The sequence below is a fragment of the Pseudorasbora parva genome, chromosome 11, assembly GCF_024679245.1.
Source record: "Pseudorasbora parva isolate DD20220531a chromosome 11, ASM2467924v1, whole genome shotgun sequence".
Lineage (NCBI taxonomy): Eukaryota > Metazoa > Chordata > Actinopteri > Cypriniformes > Gobionidae > Pseudorasbora > Pseudorasbora parva.
The window spans coordinates 19,411,114-19,427,465 of record NC_090182.1 but is presented as its reverse complement, the minus strand read 5'-3'; the positions used below and the strand labels follow the sequence as shown (position 1 = coordinate 19,427,465).

The 16,352-nt window shown below is 37.5% G+C and overlaps 1 protein-coding gene across 1 annotated transcript; it reads left to right on the top strand.

Annotated features, from left to right (window-relative positions):
* The first annotated feature begins 1,433 nt into the window (after positions 1 to 1,433).
* slc7a11 (solute carrier family 7 member 11) lies at positions 1,434 to 15,388 on the top strand. Its single transcript, XM_067457321.1, has 12 exons — positions 1,434 to 1,955; positions 5,808 to 5,934; positions 6,468 to 6,583; positions 6,713 to 6,838; positions 8,580 to 8,679; positions 8,758 to 8,802; positions 8,914 to 9,037; positions 9,650 to 9,753; positions 10,092 to 10,188; positions 12,467 to 12,616; positions 13,615 to 13,792; positions 14,083 to 15,388. Exons 1-12 carry the CDS (start codon positions 1,670 to 1,672, stop codon positions 14,136 to 14,138), a joined length of 1,509 nt encoding a protein of 502 aa, XP_067313422.1. The 5' UTR covers positions 1,434 to 1,669; the 3' UTR covers positions 14,139 to 15,388.
* The last annotated feature ends 964 nt before the right edge of the window (positions 15,389 to 16,352 follow it).

The window sequence follows — 16,352 nt, the reverse complement described above, 5'->3', positions numbered from 1 at the left end:
GTTTTTGTGAAATGTGGGGACATTTCATAGACGCAGTGGTTTTTATACTTGTACAAACTGTATTTCCTATCCCCCTACAATTCCCCTAAACCTACCCATCACAGGAAACATTCTGTGAAACATTCATCATACTCATCCTGTATGATTTATAAGCATTTTGAAATACGGGGACATGGCCAATGTCCTCATATTTCACCCTCTCCTTGTAATACCTATGTCATACCCATGTCATTACACATTTATGTCCTCATATTTCACCAAATGAATGACCAATGTGCTTGACCGAAGGACACAATGATTTACTTCAGTAATGTCAGACAGTTTGTTTCATGATAATGACTTGTTTTGCTTCTCCAGTTCTGCAAGTTATTTATTTCTTATCTCTACTCTTGTAATATCTTCAATACGAGTCAGTTAGCAGTGATACCTCAAAGATGGTGCTGCGGTGATGTCACACACAACAAACCGACAAAGACAGATAGAAAAACAGAATAGCCTACAATTATTTATTCTGCAATTTATATTCATTAGCTACTTGTATTAACTTAAACAACTTTAAAAGTTCTTTGTAAAATATAAAAGGTAAACACTAATATAAAATATAAACAGCTTCCATATATGGTGTGACTCTATTGACCATTATTTCAGGGTAAACTATCCTGTTAAATGAAACATACTCACAAAAGAAAGTTACATTGCAGATTAATACTTACAAAAGTGAAGCCACACCTAATTGTAATTTAATTGTCATAATGATTTAAAAAAAAGTGAACACAGAGTTATGAGATATTTTTATGTAAGAAGAAAATGGCTATGCTGCAACTTGTAAATCATCACAAGTGATAGTTTCACAACCCTAAATCTACTGAGTGTCTGGTCTAGTCTGATCTGATGTAATGTTACATCAGCCTTCATTCTTATTTACAGAACACTGTATCAGGCTACACTGAAATGGCTTTGTCTAAAGATACACACACACACACACACACACACACACACACACACACACACACACACACACACACACACACACACACGTAACTAATGCCATGTAGTTTGACTTCGATTTAGTTTCCTTACTATATGACCTACATCAACATTAATTATGACAAAAATATCACACACTCAGTCTACAATCCTGGAAAGAGGAGTTTGTTATCAGTCTATCGTTTGCCCACTTGCTAATCAGAACACGTCTACAACAAGTGCAGTTGAAATGGGCCTGAAAAGAACGAGAGAAAAACAGCAAGTGTTTAAAATGAGTGCCCGGTCCCTCTGAATGATCTGCGTGTAACATGAAGAAATGTGAGAATTGGATACTACTGCTGGAGCATCATGACTCTGGGCTACACTAACCACAAAAAGAAACACCCCCTTTACTCACAACATACGCAGTAAATAACAGGATAAGATGAAAAGAGGAAGATAAACAGTAAAGGAGGGAAAGGGGGAGTATTTGAGACAGTAAAAAGGCCAGTGACAGAGAGAAAAAGAGGCGGGACAAGCCACTTCACATTGCATTTGTTTAGACTTGTCACAGCGTATCAGAAGTTTGCTTTACTTTGTGAACACCTTCCACTCAGGTCTCTCATGTGCCACCGGCAAGGAGAGGCACACTAAACTGCGTGAGAGAATCAATGAGTGTGTGTTTTTAAAGTGAGCGAACAAGATGCCCAGAAGGACTGTGTCAGTTCCCCATCCCAATGGGGATCCGACTACAAGTAAATTTGGAGAGAAAGACCATCTCAAATCAAATGGAGACCCCCACGCCGGAGCCCCCAAGGAGAAGGTGGAACTGCGGAAGAAGGTGACCCTGCTCCGAGGAATCTCTATTATCATTGGGACGATCATTGGAGCAGGAATATTCATCTCTCCGAAGGGAATTCTGAAGAACTCGGGCAGTGTGGGAATGTCACTGGTGGTGTGGATTGCCTGTGGGATTCTCTCTCTTTTCGGTGAGTGTCACACATAACACATAGCTGAACATACGCAAACATGAGTGTGTTAACATGTGCATATTCTCTCACACGCAGGCTCACATTCACACTATCTTTATCCACACACATTATTCACTTTTGACAAATGACCCAAATACCTCAACCACTCATCTAGTACAAATTTAACAATACTACTTTCTTATTTCCTGATATTGAGTTGCATTTGAATTAGAATCCAAGGAAATGTACAGGCACTGACTTAACTGATTGTTTGCGGGTTTTGAAATTTTGGCGTATAGCACCACTGATGTCATAGTCATTCATTTAGACAAACCACTTTACTCATTGAAATAAATTATTGTTCTTATAAAAGGATAGCTGATTCAAAAAAATCAAAAATGTCAACATTTTCATTTTTGAAAATTCATGATATCTCATGACATTCTCAACCTCATGACATTCCAAACATTTTTATCAATAAACCAACAATGAACACAATGAAAGTGGATTGGGACAAGGGGCTGTCCAAAAAACAAAACAAAAAAAAGGCACCATAAAATCTCAAATAAAGTCTCCTGATGCCATTTGGTAGCTTTGTGTAATGAATAGATTGAAACCTAAGGCATTATTTGATAAAAATCTTGACTTGACAAGCTTGTTTGAATGAGTCCACATTCACATTCCTGTAATAGCAGCTTGAACATTCTGCTAAACTTCTCCTTTTGAATTCTATACATCAGAAAGAAAGGCATATAGGCTATGATGGTGAATAAATTACACCAGAATTACATTTATTTGCACCGTGATCTCTCACACATACTGCTGTTTATTCTGTGATCCTCAACTCACCTTTTTTTTTCTGAATGACTAGCTATTGCTACAGCTACAGAGAGAAAAAAAAAGGAGAACTGGATGATTGTTATCATTTATGAAAATTTGGCCATATCATATATTTTAAATATTGACTGTCGATAAAGCTCCATTTGCTCAAATAGCAGATGGAAAGCACTGTCTTGCTTAATTTGCTCACTGTGTACATTGCCAAATTAAGTTAGTCACTCTGAGTAAGACCAACCATTTCCTCACAAAGTACATTGAGACAGTAGCTCACAGCTCATGATGCAATTAAACCAAACTAAAAAGTATTCTTTGAATAAATCATGCAGTATTGGGTAACACATTACAATACCGTTCAATTTGTTAACACAAGGATTCCTACATTTTTAGGCCTAAAATATTTACTTGAAATACCTGCTGAAATTTCAAGTTAATATTTCAATAATTTAACAACACATTCACAGTTCTCAGATGTTGGTTAATGGTTACAAGACATACAGATAAACAAAACATTTCATCTTTTGGTCACACTTCAGACTAGGGTCTCTTTCTCGCTATTAACACTAGAACACCGGGGGTCACTGTATACCTAAAACCGCCAGGGGGTAAAATTTACCCATGCATTTGATTACTTGATATGCCTTAAAAACATGTGTCACTGTATTATGTCACTGTCTTTGCAAAGTAATGTCATGAAATTATTATTTTAGTCATCAACTATGTTTTTGTTCTTTTGTTTTATACTATTTTAAGCAGGTTACACTAATCACTTTTTGGTGAATATAATGTAAATTAGAAGGAAATAATTACACATTTAGGTGGTGTCATTAATCACAATTAAAGCTGCAGTTCGAAGTTGTTCCTCTTTGTCGCCATCTCTGTTCGAAATCTGCAATTGCAGTTATTCGCAGGATTATCAACTTTACGCGAGTTGTGCCTCGCCACGGCACAGTGTGGAGGAATCCATAGTTTTGAAAAGAATGTGCAGCTCTCAGTCACAGCATATCATTATTAATATAGATATGTAATAGATATTAAAGAAGTAATAACATATTTATTTTTAGAGAAAACAGTGGTTAATTTTAATAAGGGGTCAGTAAGAATATTACAATTTTTCCTTAAATTAAATTAAATTTTACCCTAAAAATTAGGTTATGTTACATTTGTGTTTATAAATATAAACTTTTTTAAACTTTTGACTGGGACTGTATAAATCTGGCCCAATAGGCATGTCCTTAACATTGATTATGAACCTCTTTTAAAAAAAGGGAAATGTAGAATATGGTCATGTTGTATAAGGCATTATTACACGGCTCTGTGAAATACTTGATTCTGATTGGTCAATCGCGCATTCCAGTGGTATGTTATTTCCAGATAACACCCGCTCATACGGGTACTACGAGTTATCTTGACCGGTACTACTTCTATGCTTAACGCTGGCGCCATCTTGTGGCTGAAACAGCCATGGTTTACAATGTTTTTACGTTGTTAATATAGATATTTTTCTTACACAAACGCATCGATTCGAATCAGAGGGCTCTATTAACCCATCAGAGTCGTGTGGAGAGCGTTATTTGACGGACAGCTGCATTTTTTATGGACTTCAAACACAACTACAACTACTGCTGGGATTAACGTTAGCCTGGACTTTTTAAATATAACTCCGATTGTATTAGTCTGAAAGAAGAATGTCATATACACCCATGATAACTTGAGGGTGATTAAATCATAGGCTTTGTTTCATTTTTGGGTGAACTAACCCTTTCAGCATTCATTTTCAACATTTAGCAAGTGCATATGGCAAATCTTCAGCAATAGATAAAGGCTTAAAGCAGGTTGGAACTGTTTTTCTCCGCGGAAGCTTTGCATAAGAGCTAATAAAATATTTAATCTCGAGACAATATTTTGTGTCTAATAATAATTTATATGAGACTAGTAGGCGTGTAATAAGCAGGATAATGTACACCCAGCCGGTTGTTATCGCAGAATAAACCCCTTCAGAGTGATGCAAGATCACTCTGTCGGGGTTTATTCTGCGATGACAACCGGCTGGGTGTACATTATCCCTTACTTAATATGTGCTTCGTAAGTAATAATAAACTGCCAATATCCTAGTTAAATGCATGCTAATAAGCAACTAGTTAATAGTGAGAATTGGACTCTAAACAAAAGTGTTACCCGTCTTTGTATTTTTTCATTTCGATTTTCTTACATTCAGTTACACACTTTCATGATTTAACTAATTATTGGCTTTAAATTGCAAATAAGTTCATGTTTTACTGATAGTCTCCAAGCAAGAATTTCAGGCTATGCATGAGGAACCTGATCAGAGGACCCCTCTAATGCCCTAATGTGTGTGTGTGATAGAGGCTGATATTGTCTTACACCGCACTTTGATGGTGAGGAGAGCGCGGTCTGACATCGTGGAGGTTGATGGCTTTGTGCATGTGTCGAAGAAGAATTAGTTTGTGTATAAGAAGAGCATTGTTTGACAGTTTGTTTATTCATGTGTATGCCAGGAGTCATTTCACACTTGTCAGCTTCCTTTTGTGTGCCGCAGCCCACAGGCTTTGAGGAAAAGCTGAGCTGCCGATTAAAAAAAAAAAAAAACCTGTCCATTCATCCACAATTTCTTTCAGAGAGAGTTTAAATCTGCATTCTGAACTCCCTGGTGGGGCTTGTATTTTAGAGCTCTCTTTACGTTTACCTTTTGAAGCTCACAAGTCAAGGGCTGCGAGTGAAGCAGGGCTTTGATTTGAACATAATATTCATTAAAATGTTAAAATTCATAGAACTATAAAGAGCTTGTGTAACTACACTCTCTGAAAGTGAACAGATGGTCTTAATGGACTGATTTAAGCGCCTTTAGGGTTGCTTTGCAGGTGTTGTGTAAATCTTGCCACCTTTCTGAATAGTTATGGCACTCGCTGTCCACGACTGGCCTTTGTCCAGCCACTGTTATCTCATTTTCCTAAAGTATAAAACGTATTCGCCTTAAATTTTCCAAACTAGTTCTCCTTTTGTCCCTTTCAGGTGCTCTATCATATGCAGAGCTTGGTACCTGTATAAAAAAATCTGGTGGCCATTACACATATATTCTGGAGGCGTTTGGTCCGCAAGTGGCTTTTGTGCGATTGTGGGCTGACATGATTGCCATAAGGTCAGTAAATCCTCATTCATCCTCCATCTTCATTGTCAGGTCTCTAGGGCACTGCCAGAATAAACAAGCACAATCCCTTCAACGCCCCAAATAAACACAAGCAAACTCTCCCCATAGAAGGTTCTCTCTCAATATTACTGCAGGGCTCCAGTAGGCATAGAATAAAAACCAGAGATAAAGTGCCTTATGACAGTGTACAAGCCATTGTGGAGGCTTTCATGCTGAGGATCAAGGGCTGGATTCAGTGCAGGTTCATATGTTATAATCAATCACAACAATGCCAAGAGTACCATATGTGTAGTTTTACAGTAAACATGTTCGTGGGAAAGGTTCAGTTCAGACTTTTGTAGGGTATCTGCGGGACTGGTTCACTGATTTTTACAGAAAAATACAAGAAATGACTTCTATTAATGATTTATCACAACGATTACTCTACTTTGGAACAGTGTTTTATAAGTGATTACAAGATGTTCTGTACAGTTCTCTTAATTTTCAACATTTCAAGATTCAAGATTAATTTTTTAATCTTGAAGACCTGCAGGTTTGGCTGTGATCGCTCTGGCATTTGGCCGCTATATTTTAGAGCCCATCTTCATGCCATGTGGAGTTCCTGACTTTGCCGTTAAATTGGCCACAGCAATTGGAATCAGTAAGTTCCAGCTATTTTTTATATTTATATATTTAGGCTGCTTGATTACAGTGTGTATATAGGATCTTGTTGCCAGGTTTATGTGTGTCATGTGAATTTTAAGAAATTGTGTATTCCTTTTCATTGCAGCCTTGGTAATGTATATAAACAGCATGAGTGTAAGCTGGACTGCCAGACTCCAGATCTTCCTCACATTCAGCAAGCTGCTCGCCATTGCCATTATCATTGTTCCAGGATTATACCTACTCTTCAAAGGTATTTAGTTTATATTATACTTCTGGTTTCTCGAATAAGAGTTAAATGCACAGAATGCTAACAAAAAGTCTGAATGTGTATATATTCAGATTTTTGTTGTTGATTTTATTATATTCAATGTAAACAGCGATTGGTGAGTGTATCTCTGCCTCTGGTACGTTAACAAGTCGTGTTGAGGCTTGCGCTGCCTGTCTCAGACATTCGTGGAGAAATCAAAACAATTGAGCAGTAATAAACTCACAAAAGAAACATACTGGGGTAAAACTGAGCTTGTAGTTGTTGATATTTATGATGTATGATATTTTTAATAACACAAGTCAACTTTGCAATCGTGAATTGTGTAGCATGAGTGGTGTAGCCTAGATCAATAAACAAGTAGCCTAATTAATATTAAGTTACTTACATTTTAGATCCAAACAACCTTTTTTGTTCCACTTCACCCATGATTTCACCGACGGAAATAGTTCCAGAGGAAAGCAGCAACACTCAGCGCGGTGTTTTGTAACTAAATGATTCAGCGATTTGAATGAATCATTTGAATAAACGACTCAATGACTCGCTCATGAAGACGATCACTTGCTGCCCCCTATTGGCGGTTATGTTTTAAAGTATGATAGCATGTTTTATTTAGAACGTCAATCTTATAACATTATTTATTGCAGCTGTATTTTTTACAGTTTCAATTATTTAATTTGACTGGCAACAGCCTATAGTGTCTTTACTATTATAACTGAATTTATTAATCAAATTAAGAATTGAACATGTAAAATATGCATACATTTAGATACAAGATTTAAAAAAAATGGCCTTTATAAAATTAAATAATGCCCTAGGGTGAATATCACAGATATGCAGATTTAAGTCGGCCTATGTAAAAGCTGACAGAACACTGATGAGAATATTACTACAGAATCAATATATGTATACCACGAATTTAATTTAATTTAATTTAATTTGATTTAATTATTGTGTTAGTTGATATTTACAAATATTGTAACTGTTACTAAATTTTAACTGCTGTAAAAAGCACCTTATTTGTTTAAAGTGTTTGCACACCATATGTTACTGCACTTTTGTTTATTTAGCAGCACCTTTGTATTCATTATTGAATTCTGCGATTAATCGCGATTAAATATTTTAATCGTTGCCCAGCACTAATATATATATACACACACACACACACACACACACACACACACACACACACACACACACACACACACACACACACACACACACACACACACACACACACACACACACACACACACACACACACATTCACCTAAAGGATTATTCGGAACACCTTTCGCACATTTCACACATTTCACATTGAAATCAAATCTTCCACCATCATGTCATTCTGACTCCTGTTGATGGTCTGTGCTGTGACTCTCGTTCGGCATATGCTGCACGTTCAGTTTTCAACTCTATTTTATAAATTAATAAAAATATTTTTACTGCTATAAAAAAATTATCAAAATGGCAGTGGGGGATCCATCCATCCATCCATCCATCCGTGTGTGTGTGTGTTATCGAAACCCAAACTTTTACATTAATCATTTTAATAAAATATCACTTACCTATACACTAATTCATGAATTATTCATGTAATGTTGGAACAGCAATTAAGGGTCCACTCAGAAATAAGTTTGGCTAAGGGAGAACTAAAATTACATAGAACATCAGGCTGTGTTAGTTTACCATAATGCTAATCATTTGCTGCTGGTTACATCTGCAGGGGAGACCAAAAACTTTGAGAATGCGTTTGAGGTCAACACAGCTAACTTGGCAGGACTTCCTCTTGCCTTTTACTCAGGAATGTATGCTTATGCCGGCTGGTGAGCCCACCTTCTAATCTTCCTCTCAAATCCGATAATTCCCATGCAGCGTTTGAATATATTTTTGGTCTCTTACAGGTTTTACTTGAATTTTGTGACTGAGGAGGTGGAGAATCCTGAGAGGTATAGGATATAACAAATATGTTTCAACTTAGTTTGATGTTTAATTCAGCTGTTTCTAACATGGCAAACCAAACGGCAGTGATGACTTAGTTGTTAATTTACATTCCCCAGGACGGTGCCTCTTGCCATCTGCATCTCCATGGTGATAGTAATGATCTGTTACACACTGACAAACGTGGCATATTACACCGTGATGTCAGCAGAAGAGCTGTTAGCTTCCGATGCCGTAGCTGTGGTGGGTCACTCCCTGTTTGCTTCTCAAACTTCTTCATTAATGAACAAATTCCATTAAATTCAACAAATTCAATTAACATTTTTTTTTCATGTAGCAGCAGTAACTGGAACATTTAGGAAAGAGAGCCAAAAAAGAAAAGGATACTAGCTTATAAACGAGTTTAAGCAATTTGCAGTAGTGACTGTAATAGTCAACACCTTCCTCCTCCCCACAGTAAATGTGATTACATAAAGCCAGTGGCTCTAAATGCCTGTCTGTTTCTCTGCAGGAGTAATCATATATCTCTCACAAATAACTGACAGCACCAGAACCTGTGCACAGAGATCTCCTGCTAGGCTCTGAAATACTCTAAAAGCTTTCTCATCTGGTTAGACGTCTGTAATGCATTCATTTAGACCTTGTTTCACTTTGCGTGTCCCTCTACAAGCTCACTCTTATGGAAAATATAAAGCCCTTTTACTTCACTGATTATTCATAAACACAGACAAGTCTAAAAATTGAAGATCAATGTTGTTTTCCTATTTGTTTCACAAAATGAGCTCCTCTTTCTTTCTCCCATCCACACTTTTTTCATCTCTTCCCTCTCTCCATCTATTGTTCCCTCCCCACCAGACTTTTGCAGAGAAGCTAATGGGAAACTTCTCATTTGCAGTTCCTGTTTTTGTAGCTTTGTCTTGCTTTGGGTCCATGAATGGATGCCTATTTGCCATCTCAAGGTTTGCATCTCCGTTTTAAGTCTAAGATTACCTATTTTTAACTAGGGTCACACAGTTCTTTGTTTTAGGCCAACTCAAAAAAATGCTGGGTTTAAAACAACCCAATTTCTGGGGTTTGAAAATGGACAAACCCAGCAATTGGATTGTTTTAACCCAGCGGTTGGGTAAAATGTGAGCTTAAAACAACCAAATCACTGGGTTAAAAGAACCCAGTGAGTGCTTTAAAACACTTTTAGTCTTTAGTTTCAAATCCTTCAGAACAGTGACTATTATATGTCTTGGTTTGTATTTCTACAGTGGACATTTTAAACGTTTTACATTGTGTTTCTTTTCTACAGAATGTTTTATGTGGCCTCTCGAGAAGGTCAGCTACCTGAAGTTCTCTCTATGATTCACATACGCCGACACACGCCATTACCTGCTGTGATTGTCCTGGTGAGTCATAGATGCACACAGGTCCCACTCAACAGTCACCTATACTGATACTCCTGCTCAGCTGAACAAAACCATTTGCAGGTTCCTTTCTTTCCACATTCAAGCATAAATGTTCAGTGACAAAAAAAACAACATAACTTATAAAGGCAGTCTAGACCTATACAGACACTTGAAAGCTTCAAAATACAACACATAAAATACATTAAAACATAAAATATTTAAAAATTTTATATTTTAAATATTTCAAAGTATTATTAATATTCTTAAAAATTATAAAAATAAACTTATAAAATGAATGCAATTTACATAGCATTAACTCACATACAGTAACACACTGATCAGGCATAACATTTTGACCACCTTCCTAATATAGTGTTGGTCGCCCCTTTTGCTGCCAAAACAAACCTGACCCGTTAAGGCATGGACTCCACTAGACCCTTGAAGGTTTGCTTTGGTATCTGGCACCAAGATGTTTGCAGCAGATCCTTTAAGTCCTGTAATTTGTCCTAACCATTTTTGCTTTGTGACATGGCGCATTATCAGGGAATAACATTTCCATGAAAGGGTATACAGGGTGTGCAACAATGCTTAGGTAGGTTGTACGTGTCAAATTAACATCCACATGGATGCCAGGACTCAACATTTCCCATCAGAACTTTGCCCAAAGCATCACACTTCCATCCACTGGTTTTCCTTCTTCCCATAATGCACCCTGGTGCCATGGGTTCCCTAGTTAAATTACCACCCGGCCAGCCAGGGAAATGTGTAATATAAAAGATAACATGATTCCTCAAACCAGGCCACCTTTTTCCATTGTTCAGTGGTTCAGTTCTGGTGGATGTGGACAGGAGTCAACATGAGTAACCTGACTGGTCTGCTGCTATGCAGCCCCATATGCAACAAACTGCAATGCCAACCCAATCACACATAAAAGCGTATAAATAGTACGAGTGTGCAATGTCGTGGAATGCATATGCCAAAACTCATTTTGGCGTGCATATGATACGCTGTTTTTCGCGTGCATATGATACGCACTTTATGGCGTATATATGACACGCTCTTGGGTAGGTTTAGGGTGGTGGGGCGTATATATGACACGCTCTTGCTCCCCACGTGCATCAGTGAGCCTTGGCCGCCCATGACCCTGTCGTCAGTTCCTTCCTTGGACCACTTTTGATAGATACTTACCACTGCAGACTGGGAAAACCCTACAAGAGCTCAGTCGTCTAGCCATCACAAGCATACCTGTCAACATTTGGGTATGTGTTGGGGTGTTGTGGGTCGGGGGTGGCATAAATCCTCAAATAGACCCATAATAGTAATACTTTTAATTTGTACCTGTGCTCTTACTTGTATAACAACTTAGCAAGTAGGGAATTTACATTGTTATCAGTTTACACTGCATAAGTTATTATATATAGATTAATCCTTATTAAAGGTGCTGAAGTTATTTAGTCAAGAGCAGAGCATATAAAGTGAGCAATTACTTTTGTTCTTTACATTGTCATTATAAGTGGTTACTGTCACTTTAAAAGATCTTCCGCTGTCGCACATGATATGGATGTGAAATGCTGAAGTCGCAGTTACAAAACTTACAAAACTTGTGACTGTCCAACCACCCTGCTCCTCTTCAGAAAATTAAATTAGCTGTCCCATTGATCACGGTATTTACACAAGGGTTATGGTTTTTTGGCAGGAGTGCCTTCCGTCTCTATCGTTACGTCCATCTTCCGTCTGTTTTTTTTTGTTTTTTTTTCCCGTGTTGTCACTCGTCATCTGACCTCACACACTAACCTCGCGACAGTACTGTAGGCTACTGCAGATGACAGTTATTGCGAGGCTAGTTAAAGAGCTCAGATTGAAAATGTTTTTGTTTTTTTCCTCCGGTATAATTATTTTTTAATAACGCACGTTAAAATACGGGATATATACAGGAAAATACTAATACGGGAGGACGGCGGGAAATAAGGGTAAAATACGGGACTTTCCCGGCCAAAACGGGATACTTGACAGGTATGATCACAAGATGGCCCTTGTCAAACTCACTCAAATCCTTATGTTTGCCCATTTTTCCTGCTTGTAACACATCAACTTTGAGGACAAAATGTTCACTTGCTTCCTAATATATCCCACCCACTAACAGGTGCCGTGATGAAGAGATAATCAGTGTTATTCACTTCACTGGTCAAAATGTTATGCCTGATTGGTGTATAACTTATACTATGCCAGTAATTTTCCTGTTTTAATGCCTTTCTAAAAGTGCTTGTCTTTCTTTTAGTTTCCGATCACACTACTGATCCTCTTCTTAGGGGACATCTACAGCCTGCTGAACTTCATGAGCTTCATGCGCTGGTTGTTCATCGGGGTGGCCGTAGTCGGCCTCATCTACTTGCGATACACACGCCCTGATATGCCACGACCTTTTAAGGTGACTGTCTTTTCTGTGCTGGTAGCCTATTACCTCTTCTGTTATGAAAAATAATGGTTAAATATCTAGTGGTACAAGGGTCATAACACAGACAGTTTCTGACAATTTCGTGTTAAGTTTGAGTACCTATAGAGTACTATTACATCCTTCATATCTCTGAAGTCTTTTCGTTTTATCAGATTTATAAAAGGCAGATACAGCTGTACCTCTTCTTTCCGTATTTCCGTAATGTGAACGAAGCCCCGTTGATGGGCATGCTCTTGCTCTCGCTCTGGTTGATGTGTGTGTGCTCTTTTGGGAGAAGTAACCATAAAAAGAAGTGATTTAATTCTAAGGTGTAGGTTAGCAGAGGTGAGCCAAGAGTTGGAAAACTATTGATATCTCAATTGTACTCTGTCACTTTGTTAGTTTGTCTACTTAATCTTAGGTTGCTCCAGGGGGCCTTTTCTCGGATTGGTGAAATGGTAGTTACTGTATCCAATACACTGTGAAATAACATCAACAAAACCGATCTGACATATTTTGATGCGTAACCACACTCTTTTCTGTAGTCTTATCTAATTATTTAATTTATTGTAATGAAAAGGTTAGATGAACAAATTAGAACAGGTTGGGAATAAGCATGAAACATGGCCATGGATCCCTTTTTAGATAGGAAATTAAAGATTTCACAGATATCCCTGACAGTGGTCCACATATATTGATTAAAGTAAACGAAAATTCACACTCAATACACTCCAAACCCATTTGTTTGTCTTCTGCAAAACACTAACTGTACAGGTCACAATAAACAGGCGTACACTTCAAAAAGGGCACAAAAGCACCATACAAATCATGAAAGAGGCCTCACTATATTCTAAGTCTTCTAAAGTCATATGATTTATGAGGAGCAGGCTTACCTTTATACAGTACACAGTCTCAACTCAAAAACACAAGCAATGAATTGCTCTTTCCAAACTTTTAATATCTCTTCATCTCTGTATTTTTCTCTTTCACAGGTCCCTATTATAATTCCTGCTGTTTTCTCCTTTACCTGTTTCTTCATGGTCTTCCTCTCTCTATATTCGGATCCAATTAATACAGGGATTGGCTTTGCCATCTCTCTCACAGGCATCCCTGCCTACTACATATTCATCTACATCGAAAGAAAACCCAAATGGTTCCAGAAATTTTCAGGTCAGAGGTTACATAAATGCAAATATCAAAAGGCAACAGCGTAAAACTTCTGAATATGTGTGAAAGTCATTTTTTTTTTGTCTAGTTACACATAAATGACTATTATAATGACTGCCATGCCAGTTTTTGATTATATATGGAAACTCTTGGAAACATATTTCTGGTAATTAATAAAAAGATCATTGTTATGCACAAATTATGTAACATGGAAAAACTTTCCATATCTTATAATATGGTATGCTAATTAGTGAAGTTGACTAATTAATGTTTGTTTTCCTTGTGTTTCTCAGACTCTATGAACAGATCTCTACAGATCATCCTAGAGGTGGTTCCTGCAGATCACTGATTTATATCCTTTATATCTGTGCATGTATGTGTGTCTGTGTCTGTACAGTATCTGTAGTATCTAGTTCAACTCATAGTGGGTCACGACTAAAGTCTGTTCTGACTGACAGCAGGAAGAAAACAATACTAAATTCAAATAACAAAATGAAGCCAGTTGAGACCTAATGCTGTCGAACATCCAAAAATGAGCAAAAACAATATCTGAAATGTCTCTGCCTCAGTCCACCAGAGAAAGAGGTGCAGCACTGTCATTTCAACTGTTCACTGTCATATTATTATTAATCTTCCAATGCTGTGAATGTGACTGATATGAAGTCTATGCCAACACCTGTGGTGTTTTAGAACTTTGGCCACTTATTCAGTTTGCACTGCTATATCTTTATACATGTCAATGTCTCAGACGTCATAAGTGAAAATGGGCTCAGACAGTGATTTGGGCATAATGTTTCGCTCTCCTCAATGGCTGAGGTATTTGACAATCTGTTATATAGAGACAGAGCGACACACGTCATAATTTGAAAGCCACGCCCACTGGGGGGGGGGGGGGGGGGCTTTCTATTGACTTTCTATTTCGGGACGAGGCCTCCTTGTCATTCCTGACTAAAAGCTGATATGTAACAAGGTGTACAGAAAACAAGCTAAACAACCCAGAACCAAAGCCCCAGAAGTTTTTATAAGCTGTTGACCCAACAAGCGTTTAAGGACACAAAAGTGGATACAGGCAATTGAGACAGAGCGCGACATGTTATTACACTGAGAACTACGGCCACTAGAGGGCAACATAATCAGTGACAGGAAATATAATATATAAAACTGACATTTGGATATTTGACAAAATGTTTACTTCACATGTAGGCATACTAAAGTTGTGTCCCAAAGTGAAGGGTGCGCACTTCGAAGGCCATGCAATTCGAAGGCCAGGCCAGGCCACGCCTTCAAAGTGCACGAAGGGCGAACCGAGGGACAGGGTTGCCAGGTCTGAATAACAAAACCCCTCCAATTGTTATTCAAAAGTATCGGAATCACAGCCAGAATGGGCCAAAATATCCCAAAATGCGGGGCGCGGGCGGTAGTAATTGCTTAAGTAAAGACAACTTAACCTGTGGACTAAATGCTGCAAACACCCCAAAGCAAAAGTAGCCTAAATGCAACCCCATCCAGACTTCGCAACAATGAACCAAGCGTCGTTAATGGCCTAGCAGGTTGTGATAACTGACAACGGACGTTCGTGAGGAGATTTTAAAAAGTGAAATGGAGTATATCTATATATTAACAGTATATATATATATATATATATATATATATATATATATATATATATATATATATATATATATATATATATATATATATATATATATATATATATATATATATATATTAACAGTTTATTACTTATGTTAAATGTAACTAAAAATATATTTAAAACATTTATATATATGTCCAAGTCTTTTTTTAAGTAGGCCTACTTATTTTTATTCAACGCATCATCTCAGATGCATCTACTTTTTATGACATGATGCCAGCCGTCGACCGATTCAGCCCCGCAAAGCTGCGGACAGTGGAAATATGCACTCATCCCAGATGATGATGTCCCGCTCAGGCCTTACCAGAGTCTCTATTGTGCATTATTCTCCATCCCGGTCCAGCTCCAGCTTCTCCCGCTCAGCGCAATGAAAGTGTAGAAAAGTGTTTTGTTCTGGTTTAGCTGATAATTTAAATTTCTGTTGTTTCTGATATTAAACTTAAGTTATATTATTGGTCTATAAATAGGCTAGTTGTAAAAAGCCTACTTTAGGTAGGCTATAGACCAATTTATTTTCCTTTACACATTTTAAATTACATGACAAGACAATATATGTATAATCAATATAGCCTGTTTAATGTAGCTACAAATTATAGCGTGCATTACCAAAATAAACAATGTAGGCTATAGAACAACCACTTCTCTTTGATTCAGCCTACGTTTGAAGTTAACGAAAATGAACAATAGACAGCAGTTCCTTTGTTTAATTTACAAATAACTTGCATAAAAAATAATAATAATAAGCTAATATTATAGGCTTGGCATTTAAATTGTTCTGTGTCGGCCACGCATTCAGCCTTTGGAGGATCAATCTTTCGGTGTCAGTCGTCAGTGAACATTCATTCATTCATTCGTTCATTCATTCATTCATTCATTCATTCATTCATTCATTCATTCATTCATTCATTC